Source organism: Haliotis cracherodii, unplaced genomic scaffold, assembly GCF_022045235.1.
Source record: "Haliotis cracherodii isolate W230 unplaced genomic scaffold, xgHalCrac1.p SCAF_5, whole genome shotgun sequence".
In the NCBI taxonomy this organism is placed as follows: domain Eukaryota; kingdom Metazoa; phylum Mollusca; class Gastropoda; order Lepetellida; family Haliotidae; genus Haliotis; species Haliotis cracherodii.
In genome coordinates, this window is record NW_027266308.1 from 28,097,379 (window position 1) to 28,119,945 (window position 22,567).

Sequence of the window (22,567 nt, forward strand, 5' to 3'; positions counted from 1 at the left end):
CAACCCATGCTTGCCTCTCCATGTGAAGATCCATATTAGAATAGGTCTTCAGCAACCCATGCTTGCTTCTCCATGTGAAGGTCCATGTAAGAATAGGTCTTCAGCAACCCATGCTTGCCTCTCCATGTGAAGATCCATGTTAGAATAGGTCTTCAGCAACCCATGCTTGCCTCTCCATGTGAAGATCCATGTTAGAATAGGTCTTCAGCAACCCATGCTGCCCCCTGTGAAGATCCGTGTTAGAATAGGTCTTCAGCAACCCATGCTTGCCTCCCCATGTGAAGATCCATATTAGAATAGGTCTTCAGCAACCCATGCTTCTCGTAAAAGGCGACTAACAGGATCGGTAGTCAGGCTCACTGACTTGGTTGATGCATTTCATCATATACATATTGCATAGGTCAATGCTTCATTATTTACAGACTGCTGACATTAAGTTGGAATATTGCTGAGTGCGGCGTTAAACTACAAATATACAAACATGCCCAGGATTACCCAGACGCCCAGCATGAGACTCGTCTGTTTCAGGTGATGGAGAAATTGAGAGAGCTGTTCACAGGATATGCAGAGTTCCCTCCAACTTGTTTTGTTTTGTGTGGCAACTTTTCTTCTGCACCCCATGGAAGTAATCATGTAAAACTATTAAAAGGTAAGTTGCTGTTGGAGAAACATAGACTTGCATAGATTAAAACTGATGAAATGTATTTGGTAATGTTTTAACTTTTAGTGTTTAAATCAAATTGTATACTTTGACGTCATGGTGCCATTGGGGATTCCTGGTTTGAAAAGGTCCCAGTAACCCATGCTTGCCGTAAAAGGCGACTATCCCAATTACATGGATCGATGCTCATGATGTCAATCACTGGATTGTCTGGTCCAGACTCAATTATTTACAGACCGCTGTCATGTAGCTGTAATATTACCGAGTGTGGCATTAAACAACAAACAAAGAAACAAAATATACACTCCTCAGTGAATTTTGCAACATGCTCAATGTGTGAGTGAATGAAGCTGACATACACAATAAGGGGAGATAACTCTGCCAGCACTGGTGGTGTCTGTTGCTCTGCATCTTTGTGATGTGATTTCTCCTGAATTACGTGATAGCTCAGATAAGAGCTTTGTCATTTGAGTACAGAGAAATCTAAAATTTGAAGTTAAGAATATTCTGTGGATATTATTTAAGCCTAGGTTAAAATGAAGCATCATGTGATGATATTTTTTGTCATAACATCTTTCAAAGTCTTAACAAAATGAAAAAAATGGTTCTCAGACAATGGTTTTTGAAAATATAGTGAGGGTGGGCTGTGTCTTTCACTTTTTTTGGGGTGTGGGGGTGGGGGGTGTGTTCAAACTAGTATGTAACCAAATAAACAGTTGTGTACAATCAGCCAGGGAAAGGGCCTCCCTACATAATAAATGTATTCCTTGAAGAGTAAAACACTGGAATACAGTATTTGACTAACGTTGAACTTGTAACATTAAAAGGACTTCTTTTTTTTAAATTTTAAAATGGAAATAAAAACAAAACATACAGCAAACTTTATGATGATGTGGGTGGACTATTATTATTTTTCAGCCACTTCTGAAGAATTGTAAGATGTGATTCTTTGTGATATACTGTGTATTTTAAGATGCTTTTGAATACATGAACACTGTTATTTTACTTTTCATACAGTAAAGTACTGTTATAATGAGCTCAAATGGACTAGTAATTTTAGTTTGTTATTACCGTAATTTGTTATAAGCATATATATATATATACAGCAAATATGTTTGATATATCCTTCAGTTTGTTATTAGCCTGTTCGTTATAAACATTGTTTACTGTATGTAGAAATAGTGTTAAAATAACAGTATTCATGTTTTTCTATTGTTCAGTCCTAAAATATTTTATATTTCAGAATCGTTTCATAATCTAGCAGACCTTATTTGTGAGTTTCCTTCAATAAAGGAGAGTAGTCGGTTTGTGTTTGTACCCGGACCTCAGGACCCGGGACCTTCTACAATACTGCCCAGGTGAGTGATGGGGAAGGTCACAGGTGTTGTGATGAAATATACTACCGTATATCGCTGTGTATAAGGCGAGTTTTTCGTACCTAAAATGAGGGGGCTAAGAAGGGGGGTCGTCTTATACACGGAGTCGAAGATCTCACATTTTTTTCCACTGGCGATGTCAACCAGCGTCCGATAGCCAGCCCAGCATTTGACAATAAAACGTCTTAAATAACTGTTCCAATAACTATTTCCATACATAAACATGATTTGTATCTTTCCTTGAATAAAGTTTAATAATTTCTGCAAATAAAGTATATATATTAGTATATCACACTGTACAGACACTGCCACTGAAGTACTGTTGGAAATGCTAGAAAACTGATTCCCGAACGTTATATTAACTTGCGTTATCCATGACAATAACCCTGGTGTTGTTTAAAATGGGCAATAGCTGAAGTTCCATCTAGTCTATGAACACATCACCTCCTATAATTTCCTTATGAAAATCACCAGTTTTCTGTTTCACCTCGAAAACTAGCACACATCTATCAATAAGCCCCATATCATGGGTTGCAGCGTGCAAATCAATGACACGATTACCTTTACCTGATGGTCTATGGGTGCTTTTTGTCCATCTGCCGATAGCCATCAAGGTAAATTATCTGGTCGCCCTGACTGTGATAGTTATGAATGGTTCGGAGATAATGTGACCTCATGGACAGGATGGAATATTTTCCCCTGAAAAGTGCTCGGTCATTGCCACGCACAGCATATCAAAATCTCATGTCTTGGAGAGCAATAAATAGTGCAGTCTGGGAAACATTAATTGTATCTTTAATTCCTCCCTCTTTAATAAAGTTTGTACACTATACATCTTATCACCCTGTATCAAAGCTGTCTAATATCCTTTTACTTCCCAGTTTTGTTTTCGAGACCACCCCTATACCCGTTTTGTTTTCTTATCATACCGTAGACTTGATAGTATGAATTGAAAAGCTTGGGCACTTCGGTAATTCACCCTATCTAAATTAACAAATGGTTTCCCTCTATCTCTCTAAAGTGTAAAGAACTTGTATACATTCCCCAATACAGACTTCATATCATGTAACATGGTTTAGGCTTTACAAGTGTAATGTAACATGCATCATGGGAGCAATGTTAACAACAAAAACGCAGCGTCATTTTATCATTTTAGAAGATGCACATCTAGAATTTTCTCAATTATTTTTGTGTGTGGATTAAATGTTTTATGAAGACTACATTATTATCATTATAACGGAGTCACGTGCCCATATTTCTATAGTCCGTTTCAGACTGTCATTGGACTTAAAATAAATGTGAACTTCCTGTTTTCGTTCGAATTTGTCTCCTGTAAACTTGTCGATAGGACTCATTGTGACTGAAATACTTCAAACCACAGGTAGAGCGATTGGTAGTTACTCAATATTTCAATAACAACAGTCTGTAAAAAATGATATCCTTTATTAACAGGCAAAAAGCAGTTTCTAAGGGGTCTTTGGGGTCACAGGTGATGGGGTGAAGCTATTTTGCAGGATCAGGAAGGTTGCTTGAAACAAGCAATAAGCTCTCCTTTTGTGGCCAGGCTTTGAATTTGACTCTGCGTATGCCCGACTGTCACTATCACCTGTCACTCTCAGTCATGCTCAGTATTTCCACTCTGCTGCAAGGATAACATTTCATGTCATGGACATTCTGACCTTGAGCATGCTGAGAGGCACTCCCACTAAAGAAATGTTGAACATGTTTCTCGCCCCCCCCCCCCCCCCAAATTCAAACATCATATCCAGAAAAATGCTTGTTAAATTTTTTCAGCTGTGTTTTTTTATATTCTGACAGTGATGGCGTTAATGTTATTCTTTTTTAAATTAAAGAAATTGTTTGTGTCGAATAAGATCCTTTCATGTAGGTATTTTTGTCCGACACTAGGCACTTAAGAAAATCAGGTTCACTTAAACATTAAATATATGCTTAGGGATGTAATCCTCGCCTTTGTAAATGATGGGCCAGGATTCAGTAGTAAAGGGCCTAAGGACCTATATAGCACAGATTTACTAGTGAACCCGAAGGTTGTTTAGTTTCATAAGGGGTCAATGAACGAGGCCATGGCATTATAAAGTATTAAGGTTACTTTGACATGAGAGGCCCAGACATATTTCACTTAGTTGGTTTATAAGAATTAAAGGGAATTATTTTTAAGAATGTTTTGTATTTCTTTTGTTAGACCAGCAATCCCTAACTCCATAACAGAGGAGTTACGACGCCGAGTTCCGCAAACTGTTTTCACGAGTAATCCCTGCCGCCTGCAGTATTGCACACAGGAAATTGTCGTGTTTCGAGAAGACATCGTCACCAAGATGTGTCGGAATTGTGTCAAGTTTCCAGCAGACGGAGATATCCCAACCCATGTGAGTCAAGATTTACATAGCTATGGGAATTGTCGTCAGCATGTTGCCGTTTTTTAATTTTGTAAAACATCAGGAGTACATATTTACAAAAAATATATTTGGCTTTCTTAGGCAAGTATGTGGTGGAACAAAGATCATTTGCACAAGCCCAATATCTTCATTGGCTGGGGGAAAAGGGGACGAAATAGTTAAGTGATTGAACTGTCAAGTTTCTGTGTGTTATAAACCACTGAAGGTCACATGATAATTGTTTAATTTACGAAGTGTGTTTTTGTGAGCTGGGATTTAAAATGTTTTCTCTTGAGGTTTGTTTTTTTGTGATTTTTGGACGAAGCACCTTTTTTGAGAGGTTGTCACAATTCATAAACATACATGACTAGATATTGTGTTCAGATGTGTATTTTGCTCAGAGCTCAGAATTAGAAACGTATTGAAAGTCAATCTAGAAAAAGTAATTTAGTCTTCATTCATACTTTGATTATTGTATCAGGACTAGGGGGGTCACGATAAATCGAAATATCGATATATTGCTATAGTAGGCACTTAAAGTCAATAAATCGGTTGTTAAATCAGTTGCCGATCAATAGTATCGGTGAGCATGTTGTCAATCTCTGGATTGTGGTAACCATCACCATCAATGAAAGCACTAGTGACTGCCTCCTTGTCTGCCTTGAGAGCGGAAGATTCAGGGTTCGATCCCCGGCCGCGTCAAACCGAAAGATGTGAAAAGATGGTACTTGTTACCCTGACTGGCACTCGGCATTAAGGGACTAAAACAAGGACTGGTCCGCTCTGAGTCAGTATACTGTGTCTGAGTGGGGCATTCATGTTAAACTGTGGCATGTTATCTCAGTGGGCTAGAAATATAAAAACAGCATTAGTCCAGACTAGTACAAGGACAGGCACGCACACACGCACGCACACACAGAGGATCGTATCTAAGAATTTCAGTTTATTTCAGATTAAGTGCATTTTCAACATCATCTCTGATTCTTCTTGGTTGATCAAGCTGAAATATTTAGATATGAGCCTCGCAAGGGTGTGTCAAGATATGCTGATAGAATTCCTATCCAATTGTAAAACATGGCCACCATATTAAAGATGGTACTCAGTCATTTCTGCATGTACCATTATGGACTTTGATCTGAAGTAAGTATATGCTGTGAGGAATAACTAAGAGGTTAAAATGTTCACACCGAAGGCCTGGGTTCGATTCCCCACATGGGTGCAATGTGTGAATCCCATTTCTGGTGTCCTCTGCTGTGATATTGCTAAAAGTGGTGTAAAACCATACTCACTCGCTGTGGAAGATTTGATAACAATAATTGTACACACGTTATTTTTGCCCTCTACATAGCCAGTTCTACTGTTTTCAATGTCTTATTTAATTAACATGCTGCCAGAATATCAAGCAGAATTTTCTGATATTTCTTTTTACTTATTTGTCTTTATCCTCAAATGGACTTTCAGATCATATGTTTCTGAAAAAAGTCATGTGAGCTTCAAAGTCTTGTAGCTCTAATTTTCTTATTTTTCAGCAAAATTTCAAGAAATGATCCTCGTGTCTTATCTTACTGTTGTTTTCCTCCAGTTTGCAAAGTCCATCATCAGCCAGGCCCATCTGTGCCCCCTCCCACTCCACGTCTGCCCTGTTTACTGGGCGTATGATAGAGGGATGCGTCTATACCCGCTCCCAGACGTCATCGTGTGTGCTGACAAGTTCGACCCCTTCAACACCTCAACAGCTGACTGTACCATCATGAATCCGGTAAGTACAGGGCCAGTGGGTGGTCAAGTGGTTCAGGTGATTGCCTATCATGCATATGCACCCAAGTTTGATTCCCAACATAGGGTCTTCATATGCCTGGTTATTGACAGGGGGTGGCCTCAGTGGAACATTATTTCAAAGACTGGGCAAGGGTCTTCCTCAGCATCTGCTTGTAATGCAATACCTTGTGTTTTTGACAATGTGAGACGTAAATGGAGTGTGAATTATCTAGTTCTCTGACATGCAAAGCTCATCCTTGGCTTGAAAAAAGGTGTGCCCCCAAAATATGGGCCATTCATGAAATCTAATAGGCCATAAATGTCATCAAGGCAACGGGTACAGTTCAAGCAAATTGTTTACATGAGGTTACGATCAAAACAAACTCACATTGTTTTGGTATCAGGATACCTTATTTGTTTTTCATATTGGAATTAATTCAAACACTGCACAATCATGCCCCCTCCATTTTGATTTGAACAGCAAATGCCTGCACCACTGACACAGTTTTTCATGAATCAATTTTCCTGAATGCTTATGGTTGGTCATATTGATCAAAGGGTTAACAAGTTGTGTATTTACGTCCAGTGTATTGTCTCAAGATGTGGAGAACTCACTCATATCTTATGATAAAACACATTCATATCATAATTTTTCTTCGTCATGTTTTCAAAATATATTTTCACCTAGATCTATCATGGTTCTACAAAATAGAATTAAGAGGAATTGGAATAGAATATATTCATTAGCATTTATAGAGAATAAAAGTCTTAGTAATCATCAAAGATACACTTAGTTGTCGTGTCAGAGAGCACAAGGTAGGTGGTTTAATCCCCTGGCAACTTCCTACGAGGGGGTCGGGTGGACATGGTCGTCGTCTAACTCAGTGCAGAGTTGTGTCCCTTGGACACACCAGAAACCTATGATTGTGGGTTCGAATCCCGGTTCACCCCAATTATGTTTCTAAGTTTGTCAGCACCATACCCGCGCTCATGGGTTTCACCGAAGTGGTAAACGTCTGACCTGCATCACTCTCGGCTTTCCTCCCACATTAAGCTGACACGCCGTGATATAACTGGAATACTGTTAAAAGCGGCGCTAAACCCAACTCACTCATACGACAAGATGTTAAAATGTTGTATACTTGTTATACCGCCTGTTGCTTGGCATTAAGGGGATAAAACAAAGACTGGTCAGGTCGGAGTCAGTTTACTGAGTGGGATATCCATGTTAAACTGTGGCATGGTATATCTGGGCAAGCCATCTGAAGCCAACTAGAGCAGGGCTAGTTGACACACGCACACACCTATTCGAGTGTAATTATCTTGAATGTATTGTTAAATCTCATGGCACCTCACCTCACCTGTAATTTGTGGACATAGATCAACCACTGATTTCACAGTCCTGCCAAAGCTGTGTGTATGTTTAGCAGCAATTTTAACATGTCCTTTTATAGTACTGTCAGAAAATTTACAACTGTAGTCTGTCTTCAAGACTTTTTGAAAGATGAATAGGGGTTATTATTGCAAATATGTATAGAAAGTGATAATTGTTTGTTTTTCTGAAAACTTGCGAAAAGAATGTTAACATATGGCCGGACTTTTTAGGGTAGATAATATCATTCCGCTGATCCTTAAAATAAAAAAAATCAGAACAGATCTTATAATTTTCTTATCCGGCTCAGTGCAGTGGCTAACTTGCACACAAAAGTAAATGATGAGACAAGCTTAACCAACAATGCACAAATGGCAACTTATTCAGATAATATGTTTTAGTTATAAAAAAGAAAAGGAATTCTATTTTTCTTATGGTTTCTTAACCAGTGCCGACCAGGATTTTTCACAAAAACAATTTAAAAATGCCAAAACCTATACTCTTCAGGAGAATACATTGTAACAGAGCAGATGGATATGTACAATTGTTGATTGTTTGTTGTTTAATTTCGCATTCAGCAATATACAAACTATTTGATGTAAATAATCAATTATGATGTAGAAGAAAAAGCGCTTGATTTTATGGAAATTTTGTGCTGTAAAAATAATGTCATTCAGATCAATTTTTCAAAGATTTTATGTTGAAAAATATTTTGTCTCAAAACTCCCATCCCTTTCACGAAATATCAAATCAGGGATGGGATCTTCCGCGGATTTTAGTGACCACAAAGTTGTTAAATTCTAATGAACCCCCAACAAACACCCCCAAATTATGGACCACACTCCATTTGAAAAAAGCTGAAAAGGAAAATATCCATGCTCATCACTGTTTAATGGTTTTCTCCTCGTTTGGTCGGTTTAGTCAAGTTTGATATGGGTTATGTCACGCAATCACAGTGATATTTGTTCTAACATGTGCGTCATTATTCTCCAATACACACCCTCAGGCCAGACATGAAATCCGAACAGTCTACAGCTTTTGTAATTTAAGTATTGTTGTTCTAAATAATTTCACAATTCTCTACATTTTTTTGTTGGAGTCATTGAATTCAGGCAGGAACCCGATCACTTGATAAAGTTTAGGACAATAGGTTTATATTTTTGGAAAGTTATTATAAAATTTTGTGGTGATCAATTCCAGCTGTGGCCAAATCTATGTAGTGTTGACGAGACAGTGATATCATGTTTCCCAGTCAAGGCCTTTGCAACACAAAAGCTATTGTGGTCCCGGTAACCCGGGCCTGGTAATCACGGTCTGTATCACATGTCAATAGACCTTGGAAGCACACATCTACACGTGAATATAACTGGGAGGTGTGATTGGAGCAGTGCCTGGCATGGCAGTACGTGCCTCCATTGTTGTCGGTCATGGTTTAATACCCACGCTAATTCAGAATACAGTCAGGCTTTTTAGATTACCTGAATTAAGGTCTCTGTATGTCTATTATGCTGTCTGTTGTCAGTTTTCCTATTATAAACCTTAAGCAGCAGTAAATATACCACTCCTCTTTTGATGGGATATTTTTTCATCTTTCCCACTGGTTCTCGCAATATGTCAAGTGTAAATTTTAATAGAATCACATATCTGATTATCCCTATGAAAAGTTAAGTACTATATGTATTTAATTTATGGTACGGGTACTTGAAACATGAGTAAGTATACCGTATTCGACGTAATAAGCGCCCAGGGCGCTCTCAAAATTTGAAATAAGGGGCGCTTAGTAGAATATTATTTTGAGTTTAAAGATGATAAATTTTGTTGTTTATGCTAACAGCTTGAAATGTTTACATATGACAGATATATTTTTCAAGAATTTAATTGCCTATAATTAAGGGTGACATAACACACGAGTGCGTATTATGCACGAATAAATAAGTCTTGTGAACATTGATCAATCGGAAGGGGTGCTGATTGGAATTGTTCACTAGCCATTATATTAGCAAATATCGTCGTGGGCGCTTATTAGAGCGGGGCGTTTATTACGTCGAATACGGTAATAAAACTTGATAAGCCTTGAAACTTCTACCAGCCCTATGCAGTGGTTGAGATTAAGACGGCAGGGGTCCATGACGTCTTCTCCTAAGTAATTAAATCCAGGGATCCCCTTAATCTTTAGCTTTTATCTTTGACTTTCATTTATAATTTTTGACACTGCTATGGATTATTTTTTAGGGCTGTCACAGTCCGATTATTTGCCGATGTAATATACGCCATCATACTTTGTTCACGGTAAGATATCATGATACTTCATTCGCATTAATTTTGCATGAATTATTATATTTGATAGGCCATACTATTAAAAAGGCTTAAAACTTCATGAATATCTGGTCTCATATTTGAAAATGAAAATGTTTCATTTGACTATTTGTGTCAACATAAGTAACTGTATTTTCTATTATCAAATCTGATGGCAAATTCCCAGTTTGTGAAATACCTTCGATGTTGGCCCGAAATTAAATAGACTATATATAAATGAATGGGTCCATGTCTGAAACAGTATGGGATTAAAATGGAAATCGATACATGATTAAAATATGAATTTATACAGATAAATGTGTATTGCATAATCATATCGTGTGAGAATATTACATCTTTTGGTGAATCGTGACATCTTTAACTCTAAGTATTGATTATTATCTTAAGTTACTTGAATGTGCTCTATTTCAACTCTAGACAACACACTTCACAATGTGTCTTGCAAGTTAGTTCTGTCTTTCTATCTTCAATGTTTTATTTCTGGAGACTACCTTCATGGTAAAGTGGATAGAGCATCTTCCCAGAGATCCTGGCCGTATCATACCAAAAGGCGATATTAAAAACACTGGCATTAGCACCGATTAGTACAAGCATCCACGCATGCACGCGCGCACATGCAATTGTCATCAATGCAGTGTTAACCTCAACTCAACTCAACTCAATCTTCAATATTTTTAGTGACCCCAGCCATGATATAGCTGGAATATTCCTAAGAGCGGCATAAACCCTGATGCTATTCGGGAGGAGAAACCTAGTGAATATTCCAGGGTAAATAGCTTCCCAATACGCCATGCTTGTTGTAAACGTTCTTAAATATGGAGTCGGTGCATTCAATCTGTAACCTGGTTGGTCGACTTGATGACATGGATCATTGTTCATGCTGTCAACCCCTAGTTGTCCTGGCCACGACTTTATTATTCAGAGGCGTTTGTGATTAAGCGTCACTATTTCTCACTGTGGTTTAAAAGAACATGCACATATTAAAATATATGTTGATCAAATGGTGGTTTCAAATCCCAATGATTGAATCTTGTGAGTTGATGAATTGTGAGTGAGTTTGGTTTAACACTGCATTTAGTGATTGCAGTTCATCAACAATCACTGGAATACGTTTTTTAGAAATTATTATGTTTTGAAATACAACAGTTGTCACTTAATACAGAGAGGTGATGTTGGTAGACAGAACTGCCATCTCTTTGGTGGGGGTTATTTTGAAACTTAAATCAGACTGAAAACCGTCTTCCTTGTGATTTGCTGGTGCTATTGTTTCCTGTGTGACGCCATTTCGGGACCTGTAAGCTGTCTACATCTCGTCCACAGACTTCGTCACACATGTTTGCCATATATCGACTGTGGCAAAGGAGGTAAAAGAATGCACAGAACAACATAAGTTAGTCATATATTTTCACCAAACTACACACCTTGACTTATCGACAAAAACTGATGTAAAGTACAATGTCTATAAATAGCATGTTTCTTAGTAATCATGTGAAGAAGTGTATTGTGGTGTTTGCTTTGGAGAATTTGGCTTTCAGGTTCTAGATATCAGGTAGTTGTTAACTTTTGCACAAGTATCTATTATTCGAAGTTCCACTATTAATATCAGCCTGAATTACTGGTGTGCGTGCATGTGTGCGAGCATGCTGTCAGTGCGTGCTGGTTAAAATGTCAAGGTTGACCGTCTGTATGAAAAAGCAATTCAATGAAAAAAGCAATCAATGATTAATTAATGTTCAGTCAAAAATGAGAATAGTAAAATAGTGTATTTAGAGCTTTCTCTAATTTATGTTTCCCAAAATATCAAATTAAAACTAAAATCTATGTACATGTGTTTGATTACTTAAACCTATCAAAAGGAAACCGTGACACTGTCCATGTTACCAGACTTTTGTTGTTCAATGTGTTTATACTCAGTTTTGACCTTCGCAATTACTTAAATAAACTAAAGATAATCACAGATTTTGTGATCAATTCCTTGTTCAGAAACTAAAACAAATCAATTATCAATGAAACTGATAAATTGGAACAACACCTGCAATGTATAATCAGTGTAAGAAAAAGCAGTGTTCAAAAACACTTACTACCATCTGACATGGTCTCAGATTTCATCGTGCCTAATGTCAGACTTTTTTCCTGAATGTTTAAGAATTCGGAGTATCAATCAAATATCTTGCCTTACAGATTGTTTTTATCTTGTGATTTTATTCAAGTCATCTGTGGTCATGGTAACCTTATTAAAAAATGATAATCTTTTCAGATAGCTTCAACATTTAAATAAACATGTGTTTTACAGTTGCCCTGATATCCAAATATTATAAATTTTATTTAAGAACTTGATTCTTTGAAGAAAAAAATACATTTCAAGAAATGTAATTGTGAAATGAATGGTCATGAAGTAATATAAGGATTGCAGAAGTTGACATAGATATATCTTGTATCACCTGGAACTACCGGTTTCTTCACAAGTATCAAACACCAATGATATAGAGGATATTTCATGTGTCTTGTGAAATATGTTTCTCTCATCCCTATTTTTTCATTACAAATGTAAAACCTTGAAACGTAAATTCTCCCTACCTAACACACAAGGACGTTTCACCATCCCTTGTAATTGCGACTTAAGAAGTAGTTAAGAAAAAATCACACAAAAATATTTAAGGTCATGAAAATCCTTTATCATTCATTTAGATATGATCATATACAAAAATCAACTTCAAAAACATATTATTTAAAGCTACGAGACCACTGTTGAATGCGAGGGAATATCAAAAAAGGAGCTTCGATTGAGGCGAAGGCGAAATTTACAGTTTATAACACAAACATTTTTCGAGAATAACAAACGTCAAGAAATGATATTAACTCCATAAATGACCATCTGTCTTTATTTTGCCTGGTCAATGTTGAACTAAGGTAAAAAGGACGTCAACAGTTTGTGTACAGGCTAGACATGATAAAGGGAGACATTTTGAGGGAAGGTAACAATAGTTCCGTGAAAGTGTTATGTTCACTGCAGTGAAATATCAAGTGTTGTCTTCACTGCAATGAAAATATCACTTCAGAAAACTCACACTGAAGTATATAATAAATCACCCAAAACTATCCAGCACAGGAGATATTGCTTTGGTGACATCAAGCACCCTGTGCTTAGAGATGTTGCTGCAATAAAATTGCTTCGCAATGCTTAGCAGACCATTGGAATGCCATCTTTTCGATGACATCACAATCAAATGACATCACTAATCTCTCTGCCACTGAAGCTGGTAAGCTGTGCTTTTTACACTCAAGACACTGGTTATTACTGGTGACGACCAGAAAAAGCTGGAAGAATGATTTTGGATGATGTATAGAATCTCACTCTCATGTATTTTGATATGCATCTTCCCAAGGCCAGGGAGTTAACTGACTACAAAGGTCCAGTTTCCACCCTTGCCAAACTGGGCTGTTATTCCCGAGTTACATTTTAGCTGGACTGACGAGTCTATGCTTAGTCCAATCAAAATGGACCAGACATCCGGTTCGTAAACAACATGGATTTCAACGTGTAGATTTCTGTTAACTGCAGGATTTGCAAAGCATGAGTACCGCCAACTGTGAGTTGACAGATATTTTGCAAATCTTTTCATGCTTTCAATAAAGGTGCTCAAGTGATTTGATGCACTTCGTAGGGTAAGACCCGTTTTATTACAATATGGATCTTAATTATCGATTGGATCACCTTGACTAGGTGCCGCCATTTTGTTTAAAGTAATATAACATCAGATTGGTCAATAGAAGGGACATAGGACATACCTAGCAATCAATTGCCACTGGTGGTACTACGATCAAGCCTGGAAATTCCAGCCTAGTTCTATTGTCAATTTACAAACTCAGGCCTTCGGCATGACTAGCAAACCCTTTCCCCACTTGGCTATCTCCCCACCCCTTGTCATACAGTGATTCTTGTGACACTAGTTGGATCTGAACAAACATCTATTTTGTACTTTTGTCCGTACCGCTGCTTTTGACTTCTTCTTTTTTAATGCAATTTATGATAAAAGGGAGCATTGGTCCATTAATGAAGCAAACCACATCAAATTATTAATTTTACATCCAGTTTTTTGTTCTTATTCTTTATAAAATCATTAAAAACCTCCCACGTGAGTGTGTCAAAAGCCAGCTGTTGAAGTATCTCTTGAATTCCTTTTTGTTACAAATACGTTTGATCTAAAACTATTATTGAATAAATGTTTGGTGATATCTAGACTCAATAATGTTCAAAATACATCTGTCCTTGCATGAATTGTATGGAGGCAATCATTTAAAAAATAAATCGATACAATTTATGTTCTTTGTTATAATGAATCTATTTTTCATCATATCCTGTCCTTTATTAAATTGAACTTCTAAGTGTATATCGGGCATAGATGCAATTGTCAAATACGGGATGTCTTTTTTATTATACATTGGTGAAGCAAACGTTTCTAACAATCATTTTCTTCAAATTATGAACTTTTTACCTTGAATGGGAATTAAACGATTTGCAGGGGTGAGTCAATCTTTGTTCGAAAGAAGGCATTTTTTCCTCTAAAATAGAAACCTTGAAGCTGTACCTTGAGGTCTGTGGTTAAAGAAGCGACAAGACGGGCTGATCCCATAACAAACAACAACTTGTTTTATTTGTCAACATTTCCTGCCACCAAGGCAAACCTGACCCAGATTTGGAAGGTCTTTCTCCTATTGTCAAGGTTGTAAAATTCTCACTAAAATTTGTTACTGTAGCAAAGGTTAATTTGCTCAGTTTCTGCAACCATCTTTGTTTTGATGCCGTTTCCTCGTTTTTTTCGCCAAGGAAGAGAATGTATTTTGAGTTAGATTGGTCATATACGATATGTCATTACAGAAATTTGTCAGGATAATACATCATTTGAATTGCCAAAGTCCACATTATTAAAGACTTCCAGGCATGATTTCATGACAAACAGTGCAATTTTATATATTTATATTAAACTGGTATTATTATACCCCCGACCTAAAGGGCAGGGGTATGTTGTACACCAAGGAATTCTGTCCATCCTTCTGAGAAAGTGTGCGACCTAAAGCTTGAAAACGACAGCAAAGATTCTTTTTAAACTTGGTGAACACGTGCTATACCAATAGGAGAGGTGCAGTGCGAAGTTTGAATTCAATGTTTGGATTTTCTGAAACATTTTTCATTTTTTGGACTTTTTTTTTTTACTTCATTTTTTGGACTTTTTTTTTACTTCATTTGTGTGACCAAGGACTTGAACTTCATGGATTCTTTTCAAATTTAAAGAACGCTTTCTTCACTAATTGAAGATTTGCAGTGCCAAGTTTGATTTTGATATGGGTATTGTCTGAAAAAATATGATTTTTTTCATGTTTTGAAATTAGAGTTTATTTTCAACATTTGTACGACCTATAACTTGTGCTAAGTGCTTAATGGTATCTTTTCTAATTGGGGGAACAGTTTCTCTACCAATAGCAGAGTTGCAGTACAAGGTTTGATTTTAATAAATGGATTTTCTGAGATGATATATCTTTTTTTCATGTTTTGAACTTCAAAATATGTTGGAGTCGAAGTCAGGGGTATTAGTGAGCCCTGCTCACTTTTTGCCTTGTTTGATAAATGTTTACGCAAATATCTTGTCCTATTTATGAACTAGTTCAGAAGTAGAGGATGGTGTAGTTAACTGAATATAAAGTTGTTTGATTGATAATCTTTGGCTCTTCGTCTTGAACATTTGAGAGGATGTATTGTAGGCTAGGAATCAAGGTCTTTTCTTCTTCCTTCATCAATTAAAACTTCTTAAACCCCTTATCAAAGTTAATTGCAAGGTTTGTTTGTAACTGAGGTTAGTGTCCAGAAACATTTGCTAGTGCTGACTTAATGAGTTAGAAATTACTGTTTTCGATTAATCTAGTGAATGAAGTTTTGAAACTCATGAAATGTATACTCCCCAGGGAGCTGAGAATGAACATTGTGCATACTGATCCAGTGACCGGAGTAATACTCCAACACTTTTTGGTTGGGAATTTGGCACATTTTAAATATGCACCTTGTTATTATTGTCTGGGGAACATAATGCGAGTTACCTTTATGGAATAACTGATATCTCAGTCATGTTAAATGTAGACTAACTGATTGTCATCTTATTCTAATAGACTTTTAAAATTCTCAGATACCGATTTTTTTATTCAGTGCTTTATCTCTGACGAAAATACATTACTTTTTGAGAACATCCAGCATGTTCTGTGTACAATATATTTATTCTTTCCTTGATTTTCGTAAACAAATCAATTTTTTGGTTAAGATCACATGCCCCCAGAGTTGCATAACTGAAATGTTCAAAGTTAGTGCGGCAATATATTTTTGGTCAGAACACACATTAGAACTCTGCTAAGAAAGTGTTTTTGCAAATTTTGAGGACAGCAAAACATTGGAATTTGATGCTTTTCGATCCCTGGCTCTGACAAAACATGTTTTTTATGTCATATACATGAGGTCATTGCTGTGATATGTATGCATGCTTTATTTGTTTTTGATCGACCATATAATGTTTGTTGAAGCAGCTGTGCTAAGCAAAGTACATTGATGTAAGAACAAAAATGTTTAACTATGAGGATTAACATACACAAATGGACTCTACCTAAGCAGCTCACTCATTATGGTCTCTAACACCAAGTGTAATATCTTGTCATGACAGACTGTGACATCTCGTGAAAAATGTGTGAATGTCAAACTGACTATCCCTTATGCCATTGCATGTCATATGTCCGGTTGTCAAATGTTTTTAGGACATTTTCGACATTTCATCTGTAACTTTTTGTGAATGATCACAGCAATGGTGTCTCAAAACGTTTCACACATATTTCTGATCTGATTTTAAACATGGCTGCCATTATTAAGCAGCTAACTGTGTTTACACGTATTTGAGATCCGCTGGTGCCACTGTTGGTTTTCTGAACCACGCATTTATGACAGATGATAGTTTCATATTTGAAATAACTCCTGTATACCCCTGGGGAATATTTCTAACATATGATTGAATGACATTGGGGTATCAAATTCACTCAGTATGAGCTGGGCATAGATTTTTTTATTATTACGATAACTTGAGTATTTATGAATGGAATTTAATGAAACTTAGTATACATGACCTGGGCCTCAATCGTATTGAAATTTATTAAGTATTACAGATATATGCATTTTCCAATCATTTAAGAAGACTGACGATAATTAACTCAATACTAGTCATAATATTATGTATTGTGTTGTATCAAATGTCAAGGACGCTTTGATGGCTATTCACTCATGAAATGACTCTCAAATAATTTGGAGCCTTCTGATTTGTAACAAGTAATGTTTTCGCATGTGAATGGTCAAGGTCACTCTGTGTGAAGTAGACATCCCATAAAGCTTATGTACATGATATCTTGAGCATTTTCAATAGGAATCTGATGTAACGTTATGTGTATGACCTCTAGCCTTTTCATGGCTGAAGGATTGAAGGTCAAGGTAACTAAACCTGAATTGTTTATGATTTTATTATTAAGATCGCTACAGGTATAGGACTTCTGTTTGAAAGGTTTTTACAGCTTTGGGCATGTATTTACCCAAACCAGAAATTGTGTCATTAAAACGGAAGTGCTTATAACTTTGCTTTTAAGGTAGCTAGTCACATGGGACTTTCTGTTTCAAAGTTAAACTGCATTGGGTATGTGTGAACTGTCACCTGATGTGCTCAAGTCATGGTTCATGTTATGTTTTAGATTAGGGCTGGGACAATACACCAGCTGTGATACGTATCATGATACCTTGCTCACAATCTGATATGTATCATGATACATGCATGTGCTCTTATCTGTGGTGTGTAAGCCATCTTTTTCATAGAGAGGATGGCCAAATACCTGGCACGCTAACGATTTACAGATGGCAGTGTTAAGTATGACGCAGTGGATGAAAATATTTATGTTTTCACTACTTATTTTCACTAGTAATGAGAGTTTGTTGTAACATTTATTAAAGAATACATTTAAGGTAATAATCAATACTTTTTACTTCGTGTGTCAGGGCTGTTGGGTAGCGTTAAAGCGTTTGCTCGTCATGCTATTTGGTACCTTTTGATAGTTTTAATCAAAAGGCACCAGTTCACCACTAGACCTATCAATGTACCAAGTTTGGTGAAGAAATATTGTATGGCTTTCAATATATGCTCTGGGCTCGAGCACTTTCGCCATTTTCAGGCCAGGTCAAAGTTATTTCCTTGTATATTTTTCAAAAATCCCAAACTATCAAAAGGTACCAGTTCAACACTAGACCTATCAATGTACCAAGTTTGCTGCAGAAATATTGCACGGTCTCCAAGATTTGCTCTGTATAACAATAATAACCATAAGTGTAACACTTTGGTATACTGCTGGATATATGTTACATAAGGAACAGTTTCATGTCTTTGAAAGGCATTTAGAAGCAATACACATAAGGATATATAGATCTCACCCAAGGGATATCTCTTGTGGGATATAAAGCGATATCTACAAAACTATATAAATATATATTCATGACGAGCGATATCTACAAAACTATATAAATATGTATTCACGACAAGTATTACCGTAACGGGGGATATTGATAACGTTGTCCTCTTGTTTTAACAACTATAAAAAAAGTTGCAACTACAGTAACTTGATATTGGGGTATATTATTACTGGTAAAAGTTTCAGATACAATTTCTTTTGATCATTTCATCAAATTCTTTTACACCATGTTACTGGATATTTTTAAATGAATCATCGGTAGATCGCAGAGGAAAATGTCAGTACAGCTGATGTACATGTGATGGCTGTTTCCGGCTCAGTTTACAAGTCAAATACACACGGTAATCTTGACATTCATCACAGAAAGTTTCATTGTGATGGTCAGATACATATCAAACTTAGAGTTAGGAAAGTACTCCAAGGTTTGTACAGACTTGAAAAGGCCTTGAATTTTAAGGTTCCTCTTGGAAATCCTTGATTTTTAGTGTCGGCCTTAAAAAGCCTTGAAAATCACCTAAATACCTTGAAAGTCCTTGAATTTGTACAAAATGACATATACTTATTAATAAAAGTGTTAAAAAAACACAAAAATATGTTCAAGTGTGATTTGTCACAGTCATAGATTTGTTTGCCAAAGAAGTTATGACAGACTTATTGTTGGTTGTGATAATATATCTTGTTGGAAGATTTGTGATGTTCACGCTGTTTTTTAAGGTCTTTCGACTTATATACTATAGTATGCTGGATTTAATAAAATATTGACATACTAAACCTAAGGACCCAAGTGAAAAGGACAGTTGAAAATCCTTGAATTCTGTATGAACCTGAGGGAGTTGATCTTAAAGCTATATTTTATCATTATGGTAATGCCAATTTCACAAAACTAGTAATTTAAGTATCTTGAAATCCGTACAATACATATTTCATTCCAACATGTTTCCACCAACATGAGATTATACATCCCGAATACCGATCTTCAACAATGTTAAAATTATTTAGTTTATCATTATGTATTGTATTGTGTAATGCCTTCATGAATATAACTTGTGCTGGAGAGGTATTAACATAAGCCTTCTTGGTTTGTTAACTGATCCAGATTCTTTGAATAAAGTCCCTTGGGCACACCAGAAACCTATGATTGTGGGTTTGAATCCCAGTTCGCCACGATTGTGTTTCTAGGTTTGTCAGCACCATAACCGTGCTCATGGGCTTCACCGAAGTGGTCAACGTCTGAGACCTGCATCACTTTGGGCTTTCCTCCCACATTAAGCTGACACGTCGCGATATAACTGGAATACTGTTAAAAGCGGCGTTAAACCCAACTATCTCAGTCTCTCTCTCTCTCATTGAATAAAACCATGGTTTAATAAGATCAAACATCAATTTTTCATACTTTTTTATAATTGCTGTAATAGGACACATATATACTACTCAAAATAAGTTAAGGATCACCCAATTCTTTCATATTGGTAATGTTAATCTGTCATGGCATGAGAGATTAACTATTGTAATATGGAAGAATCAGGTGATCCTTAACTTATTTTGAGTAGTATATTTAATATCTCCCTGGCTTATAATGCAGGGGGATATAGTCATCATCTGGTCAGTCTGCCTTTCCGTCCGTATTTCGTTTCCAGAGCATACCTTGAAAAGCTTCTGCTACTAACATACTGATAGATGCCAATTGAAAAGCACATCCTGCCAAGCCAATGTACATGTATCTTAATTAGCAACTTAAAGTCGCCCAAGTATTCACAGGGTATATTCAATGCCATGCATTCAAAACCCAAAGAAACCAGAACACATTTCCAGTGGTGCCTTTTGCTATTGTGGGGTTGGACGGGGAATTGTCATCTTCTGACATCCTGACACCTTCATCCAGTCTTTGGATTTACCCTGTGAATACTAGGGCCGTTACGATTCACTTGTGTATTATTTGGTGAATCTGTGCGACTTTAAGTTGCTAATTAAGATACAACATTTACATTGACTTGGCACGATGTGCTTCTCAATTGGTACATTGATTTGGCACGATGTGCTTTTCAATTGGCATCTATCAGTATGTTTGTAGCAGGAGCTTTTCCGGTAAGTGAATTTTGCTATTGGCTGATAAGCACTTATCTAACACTTGTAATATACACAATCGTTTTATCTAATATATGCATTTATTTTATTTTAGTAGTGTATTAATAATTTTTTGGATGTAGTTCATACGCTAGGGTTGGGTTTATTTTTGTATTTCAGTATATTTAATGCATATTTTACACAAATACGCAGCTTATTTCGAGCTCTGGTGTAAACCAGGTAAGTTCATGACAACAAATATGATTTGGCAATCAATCATCCACAGTAGGAAACTGTGTTATTTCAATAGACTTGTTAAGAAAGACAGTCGATCTCGTGCTGAAGACACTGGTCTTCGAAGCCATGTGAATCCAGGCCATCAGCAACAGGGTGACAAGACAGGACTCTGGGCTTCACCCGCTGGGGTATTACGTAATTGTCTCCGGGCAAGTACACGTTACAAATACACATTGAGAAGCTCTCGACCAAAATAGTGACGGCCCAGATGCATCTTTGCTGGATCAATACAGGGCTTGCCCTAACTTAACCACTGTCAACAGTAAACAGAGAGAAGGCCAACTCCCCATAACTCCGCCAACTCTTCATAACTCATCCAAGGTCACCATCGTCCCGGGTCAAGGTAAGGTCTGGACCCCTGTCAATACATTGTAACTCTTCAGTGATTGAGATTAAGTTATTTAAAATATTTTTTTCTTTCATTAGATTTGTTGTGTGTTTTATTCTTTTCTTCAAGACTGACAGTCAACTTTTGGAAAATTCATTGAAGTGATTGTAACTGGCACCAATCCTAAACCTCTGTGGTTGACGAATCCATAGGATTAACAAAAATTACTAAAAGTTGAAAGGTTTCATAACAGTTACCATGTTAAAAATGTTAATGTTAAAAAAAAATGGAAAGTGTTGATTATGCTCCAGAGTATTGTTAAAAGTACAGTAAACTACAGTTACAACAAAGTCAAAGGAACCACTACTTGAAGTTCGTTATAACCGTAGTTTGTTATAACAGTAGTTCGTTATAAACATATACAGCATATGGACGGGACCATAAAAACAGTTTGTTAGTTTTAAGGGTGTTCGTTATTAGTGTGACCGCCTCCGTGGTCTAGTGGTAGAGCGTCCACCCAGAGAGCAGAAGGTCCGGGGTTCGATCCATGGCCGCGTCATACCAAAAGATGTTAAAAGATGGTACTTGTTGTCACCCTGTCTGGCGCTCGGCATAAAGGGGCTAAAACAAGGACTGGTCGACTCAGAGTCAGTATACTGTGTCTGAGTTGGGTATTCATGTTAAACTTCGGCATGGTATCTCAGTGTGCTAGCACTATAAATCGGCATCAGTCTGGACTAGTACAAGCAGACACACACACACACACACACACACACACACACGTGCATGCACGTCGCTATATAAGTGCAATAATCTTGGACGCAGCGTTAAACCCCATTCCACCTCACCCGTTATTAATGTAGTTTAATGTTTATGTGTCGGGGTCTTAATGTGGCCTACAAGACTATAGGGTCCAGAGGACCCCAAAATACTGATTTTAAGGGTCCTTACAGAAAATGTGAGGGTCCTGTAGAGTAACGTAATGGTGTAGTGTACTGTGCTTTAAGATTTAATCATTAATTTGATTACAGGAACTTAATTTTTGTTATCAAGAATTTGGTACAATGAATGTTATTATTTGTGCCCCGGGATTCATTATACATGTGTTTTTTCTGCGTTAATTCTACACATTTGTGCATACAGGACGCACATTTCTGCATTGCGTGAAACCCTGATGTATTGTACGTTACATTTGACACTACTTCACAGTAGGTTCTTTAAAAGTGTTACCGTATTCGACGTAATAAGTGCCCAGGGCGCTCTCAAAATTAGAAATAGGGGACTCTCATTGGAATATTATTTTAGTGAAAAAGAACAGAATTGTAAGATAAATATCGTGGTTTCTGCTGACAGCCTGAAATGTTTAAGTACGACAGACGTATTTTTCCAGAATTTAATTGCCCATAATTAAGTATGCACATAACACATGAGTGCGTATTATACACGAATAAATAAATTGTG

At 36.8% G+C, this 22,567-nt stretch overlaps 1 protein-coding gene across 1 annotated transcript in view; it reads left to right on the forward strand.

Moving 5' to 3' along the window:
- Nucleotides 1-22,567, forward strand: part of LOC139442565 (DNA polymerase epsilon subunit 2-like) — a 69,240-nt gene that overhangs the window by 20,012 nt on the left and 26,661 nt on the right. Inside the window, exons 11-14 of the mRNA XM_071223395.1 lie at nt 529-649; nt 1,905-2,019; nt 4,241-4,424; nt 6,016-6,192. Coding sequence (XP_071079496.1) covers nt 529-649; nt 1,905-2,019; nt 4,241-4,424; nt 6,016-6,192 — 597 coding nt within the window. The remainder of the gene's footprint in view (nt 1-528; nt 650-1,904; nt 2,020-4,240; nt 4,425-6,015; nt 6,193-22,567) is intronic.